The sequence below is a fragment of the Vipera ursinii genome, assembly GCF_947247035.1.
Source record: "Vipera ursinii genome assembly, chromosome: 16".
NCBI lineage: Eukaryota > Metazoa > Chordata > Lepidosauria > Squamata > Viperidae > Vipera > Vipera ursinii.
The window spans coordinates 2674997-2689688 of NC_139529.1; the positions used below are offsets into that span (position 1 = coordinate 2674997).

Here is a 14692-nt window from a genome sequence, read left to right on the forward strand (position 1 = left end):
TTTCCCCCTGAATGGATCCTTTGATGTACATAAAGGTTGCTCCTCCGACTGAAGCAATTTCCACACTACAGACATTTATGTGGTTTCTCTCCTGAGTGGATCCTTTGATGTGTATAAAGGCTTCCCCTCCAACTGAAGCTCTTTCCACACTCCAGGCATTTAAATGGTGTTTCTCCTGAGTGGATCCTTTGATGTGTATAAAGGCTTCCCCTCCGACTGAAGCTCTTTCCACACTCCAGGCATTTATGTGGTTTCTCTCCTGAGTGGATCCCTTGATGTGTATAAAGGCTTCCCCTCCGACTGAAGCTCTTTCCACACTCCAGGCATTTATGTGGTTTCTCTCCTGAGTGGATCCTTTGATGTCTATAAAGGCTTCCCCTCAGACTGAAGCTCTTTCCACACTCCAGGCATTTATGTGGTTTCTCTCCTGAGTGGATCCTTTGATGTGTATAAAGGCTTCCCCTCAGACTGAAGCTCTTTCCACACTCCAGGCATTTATGTGGTTTCTCTCCTGAGTGGATCCTTTGATGTGTATAAAGGCTTCCCCTCTGACTGAAGCTCTTTCCACACTCCAGGCATTTATGTGGTTTCTCTCCTGAGTGGATCCTTTGATGTATATAAAGGCTTTCCCTCCGACTGAAGCTCTTTCCACACTCCAGGCATTTATATGGTTTTTCTCCTGAGTGGATTCTTTGATGGCTATAAAGGTTTCCCCTCCGACTGAAGCTCTCTCCACACTCCAGGCATTTATGTTCCTTCTCTCCTGAGTGGATCCTTTGATGTCTATAAAGGTGTCCCCTCTGACTGAAGCTCTTTCCACACTCCAGGCATTTAAATGGTTTTTCTCCTGAGTGGATCCTTTGATGTGTATAAAGGCTTCCCCTCAGACTGAAGCTCTTTCCACACTCCAGGCATTTAAATGGTTTTTCTCCTGAGTGGATCCTTTGATGTCTATAAAGGCTTCCCCTCCGACTGAAGCTCTTTCCACACTCCAGGCATTTAAATGGTGTTTCTCCTGAGTGGATCCTTTGATGTGTATAAAGGCTTCCCCTCTGACTGAAGCTCTTTCCACACTCCAGGCATTTATGTGGTTTCTCTCCTGAGTGGATCCTTTGATGTCTATAAAGGCTTACCCTCCAACTGAAGCTCTTTCCACACTCCAGGCATTTATGTGGTTTCTCTCCTGAGTGGATCCTTTGATGTGTATAAAGGCTTCCCCTCTGACTGAAGCTCTTTCCACACTCCAGGCATTTATGTGGTTTCTCTCCTGAGTGGATCCTTTGATGTCTATAAAGTCTTCCCCTCAGACTGAAGCTCTTTCCACACTCCAGGCATTTATATGGTTTTTCTCCTGAGTGGATTCTTTGATGGCTATAAAGGTTTCCCCTCTGACTGAAGCTCTTTCCACACTCCAGGCATTTATGTGCCTTCTCTCCTGAGTGGATCCTTTGATGTTTATAAAGGTTTCCCCTCAGACTGAAGCTCTTTCCACACTCCGGGCATTCATACGGTCTCACTCCAGTATGGATTCTTAGATGCTTGTTAAGATCTCCATTTCTTTTGAAGGATGTTCCACATTCCGGGCACTGATATTTCTTTTCTCCCTCCTCGATTCTGTGGCGTTTCCCGAGTCTCCCGCCTCTTCTGAGGGACCCTCCGCCCTCCAGGCCCGTCTCGGGGTCTCCGCCCGTTTCCCGCTCCCCGCTCCTCCCTCCAGGCGGCCTCCTTCGGCTCATCCCTTCCGCGCCTCCCCGCAGTCTCCTCCCGGGGCTGCTCCGCGGGGCCTCCTTCCTTCCTTCCTCCGCCGGGCTCGCCCGAAGTCCTGCAGGGGCGAAGGGGGAGAGGCGGGTCAAGGCTTCGTCCCTTCCCCGGAGGGGAGTCCCAGCCCCGCCCGGGGAGGAAAGCCGAAGCCTCGGCCTCTCAGTGAGACTTTCCGGGCAGGCCTCCCTCTCAGCGCCCCTCCCGCCAGACCAGGCCTCGGGCTCCCCCTCCCCCCTTTCTCCGCCAGAGAAGAGCTCGGACTGCGACTCCCGGCATCCCTTGTGCCCTACCTGGCTCCGAGCCAGTCCGCGGCCGAGTCAATTAAACGCCTCAGTTCGGTTCGTTCCCGGAAGTGGAGGCGGGACTTCTCTGCGCGCCCTTTTGGTGGTTGCTCTTCCTCTTTCGCTTGAAGGGACCGCCCCTACGAGTCTTCTTGCCAATAGCCGCCCTCGCCAGAGCGACCAATCGGCGTCCTCCTTGCATCCATCAGCTACATGGCGCCTGCGTAGTAGCGAAGTCTCTCCCCAGGCAGGGCGGGGGGGAGTGGGGGGGCTCCGGCCAGGCCCCCCCGCGGCCCCCAGGCAGCCCCCCTCCCGCGCGGGGGTGGGAGCCGATGGGGAGAAGGGCGGGAGAGCAGCCTTCCCGTATCTGGGGGGCGCCCCGAGGAGGAGGGAGCCGGGCTCGTCCCCGAAGCCCCCCGAAGGCGGGAGAAGCAGCGACGGAGGGAAAGCGAGCGGGGAGGAGGGAGGAATTTCCTGACAGGGAGAAGAATTAAGCAGTGGAACTACCTGCCACCAGAAGCTGTCAATGCTCCAACACTGGAAGGTTTTAAGAAGAGACTCGACAGCCATTTGTCTGAAATGGTATAGGGTCTCCTTCCTGAGCAGGGGGCTGGACTAGAAGACCTCCAGGGTCCCTACCAGCTCTCATCATCATCATCATTTATTTATTAATTCATTTACATTAATTCTGTGATTCTGATCCTGATCTCATGGACGAATCTGCGTTTTGGCTCTCCAGAGCTTCTGCCCCTCCCTTCACTCGCTCTGCATTCACACTGGAACCTCTTCGTGCATGGGGGGGAGGGGGATATGCAATTATTGTTTGACTTTAAATATTTGTATTCATCTCATGATTTTCCCAAATGTTTTTCTTGGGTTTTTTTCTCACATCTTCTGCCCTGCCAAAGAAAAAAGGAGGAAAGTGGGGAGAAGAGATGGTCCCATAAACTGGCCTTGAGAACCACCTTTCCCATTGAAGTCCCAACTAACCCTAATCAAGATTACTTCCCAGGACAGCCAATGATGTCCAGGGCCAGGCTGAGAGTCCCCGGCTGGAGAAGGTTCCCAGTGGACACCCTTCGGGCGAGTCCCTGCAACAAGCCTCAATGCCAACATATGAGAGCAACCAAGAGCAACTTCTGTGGGTCCTCTTCCCACTGCTGCCCTGTTCAAGGCTGGAGAGCTGCAAACTTAGGCCCGGGACGATGAAGGCCACGCCAGCCCTCCAGCTCCGGTCCCCACAATCCGCGGGTCCTTCCTTGCACTTGCCCAGGAACTGCCAGTGGAAAGATCTTTGAGGGACCCGCTGAGGTCTTTGTTGAGGGGGGGGTGCGGAGCGCCATGGCTTTCCCAGCCCTGGAGATGAAGTACAGCTGAACAGCAACTCCCCCACTGGCCATCAGGGGCAGCCAAGGATGGGTCTTGGCGCCACCTGCTGGCCCTTGGGAGCACTGCAGCCCAGATACGCTCAGCCCAGTGTTTCCTTTGGAGGGCAGCTATTCCTCTCAAGGAGGTGGGGCACTGTCTGGCCCTAGATTAGAGCTCACAACAACCTGCCCAGGTAGGCTGGCAAATGCACTGTAGACGCTGAATGGCAAGAAAGTTGCGATTTTATACTTCAGCACAACGTCTTGTTTCAGTTCACACAACAACACAATTTCTTCCCTAGGATCTAACACCCCATTCACACATGCTAAGTGTGGCAGTGTTGACAAGGGCTGGATTTCTGGGGCTTTGCCTGTTGTCCAAGACCAGCCTTCCTTACTTCCTGCTTGAGTTCCAGCCGGCCTCTCAGCTGCCCCTTTTCTGGGCCATCCTGGCTGCAGCTGAGACCCTGAAGGAGGAGAAGGAGCCAGAAACTGTCCTCTCCTAAGAATTCAGATCAGGGCCATGAAACAGAGGCCAAGAATTGTTCTGATCGGTTCTGCTTTGCTCAACCTGCATCATAAATACTGTGCCCGGTTTCGGCCCCTCAAATTCTGTGCAGAAGAGTCAAGGACAAGGTGAATGGTCGAATCCTCCCATTGGAGCAAAAAGTATTTAGGGGTACCTTTTTACCAAATAATTTCAATTTACTGTGAAATCCATTGACACTGATGCAATTAAACAGTATTGACAGATCCTTCATAATGCATTGAGTGTAAATTTTGATTTATGACTTTCTTCTAAATAAAAAAATAGCATGGAAAATCAGGTGCTTCCTTTGATCAGGCAGCTTGGAAGGCACTAGAGCTGTGAATTTGGAACCCTGGTGTCAGAATCCATTTATATTCCATTCCTAACTCCCTATGTGTGCAACCCTAAATCTCACCCTGTTACTGGATTCTGCCATTCCCATTAATTGGCTATCCCTATCCATTAGATGGAAGGTTGTTTATTCAGCCTGCCTGGAGGCCATCATCAAAGACCAGGGAAGAAACTTTGAACTGAGAAGAACAAAGAAAGAGGGAGATGAGCAATTCTGGTTTATCTCTGATTGGAATTTGAAGGGGAGGAAGCAAAAGTTGAAAATGCATTGAAGTTCTCTTTTCCCAAGAAGGGTTTTGACACATGAAACTTAACTGAACCCGGATTGACCAAATGGACTGAAGGTAGAGGTTTTTACTCGGGGACACTTTAAACGTATCGATCTGCAACACATTTTCCAGATCCTGTCCAGTTGCCTTCCGGGTGAGATTCAAGGTACTAGTAATGGTGTTTAAAGCCCTACATGGCAGGGGTCCGGAGTACCTTAGGGAACACCTGCTGCCGGCATCGACTTCCCTCCGCCCTGTGCGTTCCCACAGAGGGGGCCTCCTCAGGGTGCCACCGGTCAGAGAATGTCGACTGGTGGCCCCCAGGGGGAGATCCTTCTCTGTGGGCGCCCTGGAGCTATGGAATCAGCTACCGGTTGAGCTCCGGACGGCGCCCAATCTTCGCTCCTTTCGCCGCGAGCTAAAAACATACTTTTTTGAACAAGCTGGCCTGGCCTGATGAGGGGATTGGGGGGGGTTGTTATTGTTATTTTATTGGGTTTTTAGATGTATTTTAGTATATGGGCATTTATTTATTTTTTTATTTAAAAAGTTTTACAATACATTTTGACTTTAATCCCCCCTCCCCCACCCCTCTCCCTCCCCCCCCACTCCCTCCTCCCCCCCCCGACTTCCCAGAGCTAAATACAGGGCATAAAATCAAAAAACAAACATAAACACCCCTATGTTATCAACAATAAACTATAAATTCTATCTCTCTCTAGCTCATATAAAATGAGTACAAACAATATTAATATTACAAATAAAGTAGAAAAGAAAAAGAGGAAAACAGAAAAATTTCTTTACTCAAAATAAATTTTCTTAATCCCAGTCCTTATTCATATTAATTTCAAAAAAAAAAGAAAAGAAAAAAAACTTTCACCTGCTATTTGCATTCTCCCACCTTTCTCTAATTTCCAAACAAATTCTCAGTTACGCACCAAAAGCGCTTATCTCTGTTAATCTTAATAATCTCCAACCAAACTAAACTATAATCAAAAATAGTTCTTGCATGTATCACGCCAAATGTCTCACAGTTCCAAATCATCCTTAAGTTCAAATAAAAGTTCAGATAAAAAGAGTATATATATAAAAAAATTTAGGCAATCTCTAAGACAACTTGTTGTTAATTAGGAGCTTACATACCCACTCTTAGTTCAACACATACTTTAAGTCCATAACCCTAATATACTTTTCTAGCAAGCAAATAACATCAATCTTAAATTGTGTAAAATATTAAAAAAAAGAAAAAAAACTTTCTTTCTCCTCTATAATAATTTTTCTCCGTTGACATTCTAATCTAAAAATTTAATCAGCAATCTTAACGCCCCAAAACTTTTGGAGCACCTCTGTCATGACCCCCAAAACTTCTTTAGACCGCTCTCCTCCTACATCTTCACTGTAAGCACACTTTGAAGATTCCATAACTTTCTGCTGGTCTTGCTCTCGCTCTCGTCTCGCTCTTCTTAGGGCGGCGCGCGTCATCTTCTGGCCTCCTGCAGCAACCGATGAAACTGTAACATAACATAAACATTTAAGACTTCCGGTGGCGACGCGACGTCGAAAGACAGCCGTTTTCGGGCTGCCCGCTCCGCAGCTGTGTTTTTCCATCGTAAACAGCACCGATCAGCTGTTTAGATGGATTTGAAGCCCCCTCCTCGGGAGAAGAGGAGGGGGTGAGGCCCCAGGTAGGGGTTGAGCTCTCCGGGGCTGCCTGAGCTGAGAGCTTGGGCGGCTGAAGGATGAGCCCCCCCGAAGCCTGGGTTGCTCCGAGCTGCGCAGCGCCTCTGCTCTGGGATTCTTGGAGCAGAGCCAGGCGTTAGCAACCACCCCTGCCAAAAGGAAATACTTTTGATTATCAAGATGCAGGCAGAGCGGTACAGGAGGTCAAGGTGAAGTGGACTCTTTATTTTTACTCTCTAGCTCAATGGATTTTATAGCTTTAAAGTGAAAGTGCGTAATAAGTGAAAGTGGGGGAAGATGGCGGCTAAAACTTCTAAAGCTCTTTGGAATGCGGGGGCTTCCCTGGTGCAAGAGACCTCACTGCAAGCTTTGCTTCCTCCTGCATCTCCCCCGGTATTGACGCTTAAGGATTTACAAGACGCTCTTGGAAAGCATGCACAACTGATGTCTGATATGATGGATGAAAAGTTGAAAAAGCTGGAGGAGAAATTGGAGGAGAAAATGGAGAAATTGGAGAAGAAGATGGAAGAGAAGCTGAGAGCAATGAGGGTGGACATCTTGTCTACGGTTGAATCCGTAGCTGAATGTGTGCTACAGCTGGATATAAAAGTGGAGGATCTCAGTCAAAAGAACTCTATATTAGAAGCAAAGGTATTAGAAAATGAAAATATAAGGGATAAAGTGGACGAAGAATTGAGCCTTGTTCAGTATAATCAGATGCAGTATGCTATTAGAATTAGGGGTTTAAAGGAGAATGGTAAAGAAGATTTAAAGCAGCTGATTTCTGAGGCTCTGGAAGGGGTACTGGGCCAGTCAGCATCTGAAATTGAGGGAAATATGGACAAAGTTTTTCGTGTAAATTCATGGATTGCAAGACAGAGGAAGTTACCCAGAGATGTGGTGGTCTATTTTACAAAGAGAGTAATTAGAGATGAAGTCATTCAAGCTGCTTATGATACTAATTTGGTAGTGGCTGAGCAAGAAGTTTTGGTTTTAAAAGAGATCCCTCCGAAGATCCTAAGGAGAAGGAAAGATTTTGCATTTCTAGTACAGGAACTTAAGAAACGTGATATTAAGTTCAGATGGGAGATTCCAGTTGGGTTGGTGGCGACGTACGAAGGTAAAAGACATCGTTTGGTTACTGTGGCTCAGGCACGTGATTTTTATAGTAATGTGTTAAAAGCAACCCCCCTATCATTTTTGGAAGCTGCAAAAGGATACGGTGTGGGAAAGTTTCAAGATGTTGCAGATAGACAGACAGAGGACAATGGTGTCGGAGGGGATCAAGTATATGGGCATTTATTTAATCTTGTTTTAACTTTTGTAATTCTGTATTTTTATTCTTGCCCTGTTCACTGCCCTGAGTCCTTCGGGAGAAGGGCGGTATAGAAATATTATTAAATTAAATTAAATTATCCACTGTCAACCATGTTTTAGTAAAAGTTCCTGTTTGGACAATCCTGTCTCCAAGAGTTCTTTCCTAAGATGTGGATTGGGGTGGGTCCTGACACCTGATCAGGTCAGCCAGGCTGTTGCTTGGAAGCTGCAGAGCAGGTTGGTGGAACTGGTTTCCTGGGTAAAGAAGGAACTTTTCCTGGGGTATCCAGCAGGGGTGGTGGTGGTGGAGAGCACTCTTGGATTTTTCTATATGAAAAAAGAAAAAAAACCCTCAGGTGTAGGAAACCTGTGATATTTCCACCTTAGGCTCACATAAAATGGCGCAGGTCGGACTCAGGGCAGAGATAAGTTTCGTTTCTGTTCATAAGTTGCAGTTTACCAGAAATCAGATGACCCTGCTACGTGCAGACGGACAATCCCGTTGGAACACGTACAAGAAAGTAACAGAAGAAAGTAACAGAAACAATGACATTCCATACATGGCTATAGCTGAAATGTAACCATTGGATAGCTGCTTGTTGCTTGTGTAGGATTGTATTTCAATAAAAGAGAGCTGAGGACTTCGGTCTGGGCCCTTATCCCGAGAACACTCAGAGAGACGTGTCCTCATTTATTGGCAAGTTCATGAGGAGCCCACCGGGTGCGAAAAACCCGCAACTGGTGACCCCGACGTGATCCACCGCGAGTGGATATGTCTCTTGACGGTCTCCATACTCATCGCCTGGAATAGGCTGTGCACCCGATCTCACCTCGTGAAGATGACGATCCATTCATGAGTATGGGGAACAAATTTTCTAAGCAACAGGCTGCGCATCTGAAAGAGCTTGAGGAAATAGTCAGAACTTCTAATATTTTACTTAAAAGTAGTGGCAAACAATTACCAGCAGTTTCAAAAAAGGATTTGAACAGCCTGGCGAGTCTTAATGGAAAGTTTGTTGATTCATGAAAAGGGAAAGAAGCCTTTTCAGTTTCTCCGGCTTCCCCTCCTTATGAGGAACTTGTTCATCTGGGAGAAACCGTGCAGGGCACCTCAGCTGCGGCTCCCAGTGCCCCTCAGGCTCAGCCAGAGTCTGTTAAATCATAACAAAAAGAAGGACTAGTGGCGGCTGCTTTTCGACAAGCTGCAAATACAACAGCCACTATTTTACAGATGACGACCACGGCGACCGCCCTTTCTACGAGTGCTGTCAGAAGGAATGGGGGTAACATCCTCAATGCGCCCAATCTTCATGCCAGACCGAGCCAAAGCCCGGAGAGCTGACTGAGCTCCAGGTCCAGGAGTTTTGGTTCTATTTCCACCCGTAGCCCGCAGTTTGATATGAAGGGCAGTGATTCCCAGCTCCTTGCATCTTTGTGCTACGTCTTGGGCAGCCAGCATAGCGGCATAAGGAGAAGACTCATCCCTGTCGGCCTTCACTTTCATGCCACCAGTTACTCGGCAGATAGTTTCCTTGCCAGACAGGTCAGTTACATGGACAAATGTATCATTGAAGGAAGCAAAGATGTGGCAAACTCCAAACACATTTTCTCCTTCAGCAACCTGTGGTCCCAAACTTATAACCTGCTCTTCCTTCTTTTCCTTACCCTTACGGGGAGCCATTTTCGAACGTCTCTGCAGGCGGCAGCCAGCACCGGAAAGCGACAAGCTGCACAGACAGGACAATTGAACATGGAAGATTTGTCACCTTGTTATCCTGTCAATTTTTTGCCAGCACCAGCAGCCGGAGGTCAACCAATCCAAGAGTATACAGCCTTGCACTATGAATTGATCAAAGAAATAAAAGAAAGCTGTTTCTAGTTATGGCATTCAATCTAACTATGTGCAAGGATTTTTAATAAGTATAGGTAGCGCTTATACCATGTGTTTAATTGACTGGAAATCTATAGCTAACATGGTTTTGACTCCATCATAATATGTTGTTTGGGAATCTGAAAAAAAAGGTAGAAAAAAAGATTCTTGCTGGGCTACCTCAAGGAGTCAACAGAGATCAATTATTTGGAACAGGGCAATTTGTAGCAGCCACAGAACAGGCAGATTCTCCTAGAGACGCTTTTCCTGTCATAAAAGAAGCTGCATTGTCTGCCTTTTAAAAAGTGGATGATAGCACTTCAAAACCAAAATTATCTTTTTCAAGAATTTTTCAGGGCCCTAATCAGCCCTATGCGGAGTTCGTAGACCAACTCCAGCAAGAAATTGCAAGACAAATTGACAATGAATATGCTCAAACTGAATTGATAATGAAATTGGCTTATGAAAATGCTAACGAGGACTGCAAAAAATTATTAAAACCAATCATTTCTATGCCAAATGCCACTCTTGCTGACTATTTAAAAGCATGTCGCATAGTAGGCACAACGGCTTATTCCATGGATGCCTTGGCTATGGCCCTTAATAACGGAGGCAATAGACCCAAGGGAAATTGTTTTAATTGTGGCAAACCTGGACATTTTAAAGCGCAATGTCGGGCGCCTGGAGAAGGAGCAAAGAAAAATCAAAATAGCTCCTCTATTAAGCCAAAAACCAATGGGAGCATTGCAGCTAGGACTCCCAAATCCAAATTTAATTCCTCAAAATTATGATTTAATGATCATTGATTTAAAGGATGCATTTTTTTCGATCCCATTGTGTAAAGAAGAAAGACAACTTTTTGCTTTTACATTGCCAGTTTTTAACAATTCAGAACCTGCCCAAAGATATCAATGGAAAGTTCTGCCTCAAGGCATGCTTAATAGCACCACCATGTGTCAATGGTACGTGGCAAAGGTGTTGCAGCCATATCGTGATAAGCATCCACATTTTTTGGTTTATCATTACATGGACGATATTTTAATTGCAGCACCAGGGCCCAAAGGAACTGTCATGGCCACTTTTGATTTTTTAACAAGGATTTTAAATCAGTTTGGTTTTTTTGTCAGTCCACAAAAGGTTCAACATATGTTACCCTATTCCTACTTAGGCCATAAGCTTTTATCCACAGCGGCTTATCCCCATATTCCAAAATTATTTTTGCCATCAGAACCAACATTGGTACAATTGCAGCAATATCTGGGAACCATTAATTGGGCAAGACCATATTTGTCATTGACAACATCAGACCTATCTCCATTGTTTAATGCCTTGACCTTAGGAAAGCATCCAGCAGACAAAATTTGTTTGTCAGAACAACATATTAAAACTTTGCAGTTAGTAAATGATGCCTTAAAAAAGGTCTGGGTAGATCGTATGGTTATTGATGTTCCTTTTGCTGCTAATATTTTAAACACGCCTGGACTATTTACTGCTGATATCGTTCAATGTGCTAACCAATTGAAAATTTTGGAGTGGATTCATTTATCCCATACGCCCAAAGTTTCTATTTTAACCAGAGAAGCCCAATTGGCTCAATTGATTTTTAAAATTCATCACCGAACGAAAGCCTTGATTGGGCTGGAGATAGACACTCTTTTTGTGCCTATGTCTTTGCAAATTTGGGAATCATTTTTTCAAACCTCAAGTGAATTGCAATTTTCCTTAGCTGATTGGCATGGCAACGTTTCTTGTCACCCACCACCCGATTATCGTTTGCAAATTGTTCGCACTGTACACATTGACTGGTTGTCACCCTTGTCTCCTCATCCCCTACATTCGGCTGTCACAGTTTTTGCAGATGGGAGCAAGGAGTGTGGCGCCTGTGCCTGGTTGGAGCATGGTCAATGGATAACCAAGCAAACGACACCCCAGCGGTCAGCTCAAAAAGCTGAATTAGCTGCTTCAATTTTGGCCTGTGAAATTTTTTCATTTCAGCCTTTGAATCTTATTGTGGATAGCCTTTATGTTTATCACACAATTCAAGTGATTTATGGCTCTTATTTATCCCCATCCATTCAACCAGATTTGTTACAACTTTTTTTAACCTTGCAAAATTTGCTTTCTGAACGCCAACATCCTGTTTTTGTTACTCACATTCGTAGACATCAGCCTTTCCCAGGTTTTTTGCAAGAGGGAAACAATGTTGCAGATCAGGCTGCCTCCGGACCTTCGGCCTGTTCTTTGCAACCCCTTACCCCCTGGGAAAGTCATTTTTTGTCAGTCCACAAAAGGTTCAACATATGTTACCCTATTCCTACTTAGGCCATAAGCTTTTATCCACAGCGGCTTATCCCCATATTCCAAAATTATTTTTGCCATCAGAACCAACATTGGTACAATTGCAGCAATATCTGGGAACCATTAATTGGGCAAGACCATATTTGTCATTGACAACATCAGACCTATCTCCATTGTTTAATGCTTTGACCTTAGGAAAGCATTCAGCAGACAAAATTTGTTTGTCAGAACAACATATTAAAACTTTGCAGTTAGTAAATGATGCCTTAAAAAAGGTCTGGGTAGATCGTATGGTTATTGATGTTCCTTTTGCTGCTATTATTTTAAACACGCCTGGACTATTTACTACTGCTTTTAGTGGCGTCAGTCAGTGGTGTTAGAACAAAGCTGAAAAAAGTCACAAACCATGCTGTCATCTTTAATGGGTGCTGCAGTTGTGTTTGTGGAGGCATGATACGGACGAACATGACGACCGGGGATCCACAGCACTTTGTCTGGCAGTTGAACAGCTGCGTAGCCTCTGCCCCAGGTGATAAGGTCAGCGGGGCCTTTCCAAGTTAGGTCTGGAAGTTGGCGATACCACACTTTGGGTTTAGGCTGATCTGCAACTTGAGATGAAAAATGCCGCTCTGCAGCTGTGGTTAAGGGATGGCCAGTCAGGTTTGAAAAGTTCAGAGTGTAGAGGCAAAGGTTAAGAGTTTCTTGCACTGCTGGGAGGTTGGGGTTTCGTTTTCCCCTGTTCTGATTTATATAGCGATCTAAAGCATGTTTCAAGGTTTGGTTAGCTCTTTCCACCAAGGCTTGGCCTTGGCTATTATATGGAATTCCAGATGTGTGTGTTATTTGCCAATGATGACAAAATACTGCCATGGCTTGACTGCTATAGGCAGGGCCATTATCTGTTTTGAGTTCTTTTGGACATCCCAGCACTGCAAAGGTCCGAATACAATAAAAGCATCAATTGAAACATGCAAATACTTCCATGGGGCAAATGGTGCATATTGTGTGACATCCATTTGCCAAATTTGGCAAGGCTCCAATCCCCTTGGATTAACACCCATAGGGATTGCAGTTGCTTGTTGGCTGCAGTTTGGACACTGCTGGCGAATTGCCATGGCTTGACTGCTATAGGCAGGGCCATTATCTGTTTTGAGTTCTTTTGGACATCCTAGCACTGCAAAGGTCCGAATACAATGATTAATGACATGTTTGGTGGCTTCTCCCCTTTGGGGGGTGGCCATGATGAATCCTGAAAAGGTATCAATTGAAACATGCAAATACTTCCATGGGGCAAATGGTGCATATTGTGTGACATCCATTTGCCAAATTTGGCAAGGCTCCAATCCCCTTGGATTGACACCCATAGGGATTGCAGTTGCTTGTTGGCTGCAGGTTGGACATTGCTGGCGAATAGCAGTAGCTTCTGCAGCGGTGATGCCAAACTGCCTCTGCAAAGCTTTGGAATTTTGATGAAAATATGAATGACTTTCCCAGGGGGTGAGGGGTTGCAAAGAACAGGCTGAAGGTCCGGAGGCAGCCTGATCGGCAACATTGTTTCCCTCTTGCAAAAAACCTGGAAAAGGCTGATGACTACGAATGTGAGCAACAAAAATAGGATGTTGCCGTTCAAAAAGCAAATTTTGCAAGGTTAAAAAAAGTTGTAACAAATCTGGTTGAACGGATGGGGATAAATAAGATCCATAAATCACTTGAATTGTGTGATAAACATAAAAGCTATCCACAATAAGATTCAAAGGTTGAAATGAAAAAATTTGACAGGCCAAAATTGAAGCTGCCAATTCAGCTTTTTGAGCTGACCGCTGGGGTGTTGTTTGCTTGGTTATCCACTGACCATGCTCCAACCAGGCACAGGCGCCACACTCCTTGCTGCCATCTGCAAAAACTGTGACAGCCGAATGTAGGTGGTGAGGAGACAAGGGTGACAACCAGTCGATGGGTACAGTGCGAACAATTTGCAAACGATAATCGGGTGGTGGGTGGCAAGAAACCTTGCCATGCCAATCAGCTAAGGAAAATTGCAATTCACTTGAGGTTTGAAAAAATGATTCCCAAATTTGCAAAGACATAGGCACAAAAAGAGTGTCTATCTCCAGCCCAATCAAGGCTTTCGTTCGGTGACGAATTTTAAAAATCAGTTGGGCCATTTGGGCTTCTCTGGTTAAAATAGAAACTTTGGGCGTATGGGATAAATGAATCCACTCCAAAATTTTCAATTGGTTAGCACATTGAACGATAGCAGCAGTAAATAGTCCAGGCGTGTTTAAAATAATAGCAGCAAAAGGAACATCAATAACCATACGATCTACCCAGACCTTTTTTAATGCATCATTTACTAACTGCAAAGTTTTAATATGTTGTTCTGACAAACAAATTTTGTCTGCTGGATGCTTTCCTAACGTTAAAGCAGTAAACAAAGGAGACAAATCTGATGTTGTTAAGGACAGATATGGTCTTGCCCAATTAATGGTTCCCAGATATTTCTGCAATTGTACCAATGTTGGTTCTGATGGCAAAAATAATTTTGGAATATGGGGATAAGCCGCTGTGGATAAAAGCTTATGGCCTAAGTAGGAATAAGGTGACGTGTTGAACTTTTTGTGGACTGACAAAAAAACCAAATTGATTCAAAATTTTTGTTAAAAAAATCAAACGTGGCCATGACAGTTCCTTTGGGGCCTGGTGCTGCAATTAAAATATCGTCCATGTAATGATAAACCAAAAAATGTGGATGCTTATCACGATATGGCTGCAACACCTTTGCCACGTACCATTGACACATGGTGGGGCTATTAAGCATGCCTTGAGGCAGCACTTTCCATTGATATCTTTGGGCAGGTTCTAAATTATTAAAAACAGGCAATGTAAAAGCAAAAAATTGTCTGTCTTCTTTACACAATGGATAGAAAAAAATGCATCTTTTAAATCAATGATCATTAAATCATAATTTT

General features: G+C 45.2%; 1 protein-coding gene across 1 annotated transcript; it reads right to left on the bottom strand.

Annotated features, from left to right (window-relative positions):
• Positions 1-8780: 8780 nt before the first annotated feature.
• On the bottom strand, positions 8781-9269 carry LOC310647578 (small ribosomal subunit protein uS11-like; the record flags this gene model as incomplete). Its single annotated transcript, XM_083374907.1, has 1 exon — positions 8781-9269. Exon 1 carries the CDS (start codon positions 9234-9236, stop codon positions 8781-8783), a length of 456 nt encoding a protein of 151 aa, XP_083231033.1. The 5' UTR covers positions 9237-9269.
• Between the last annotated feature and the right edge of the window lie 5423 nt (positions 9270-14692).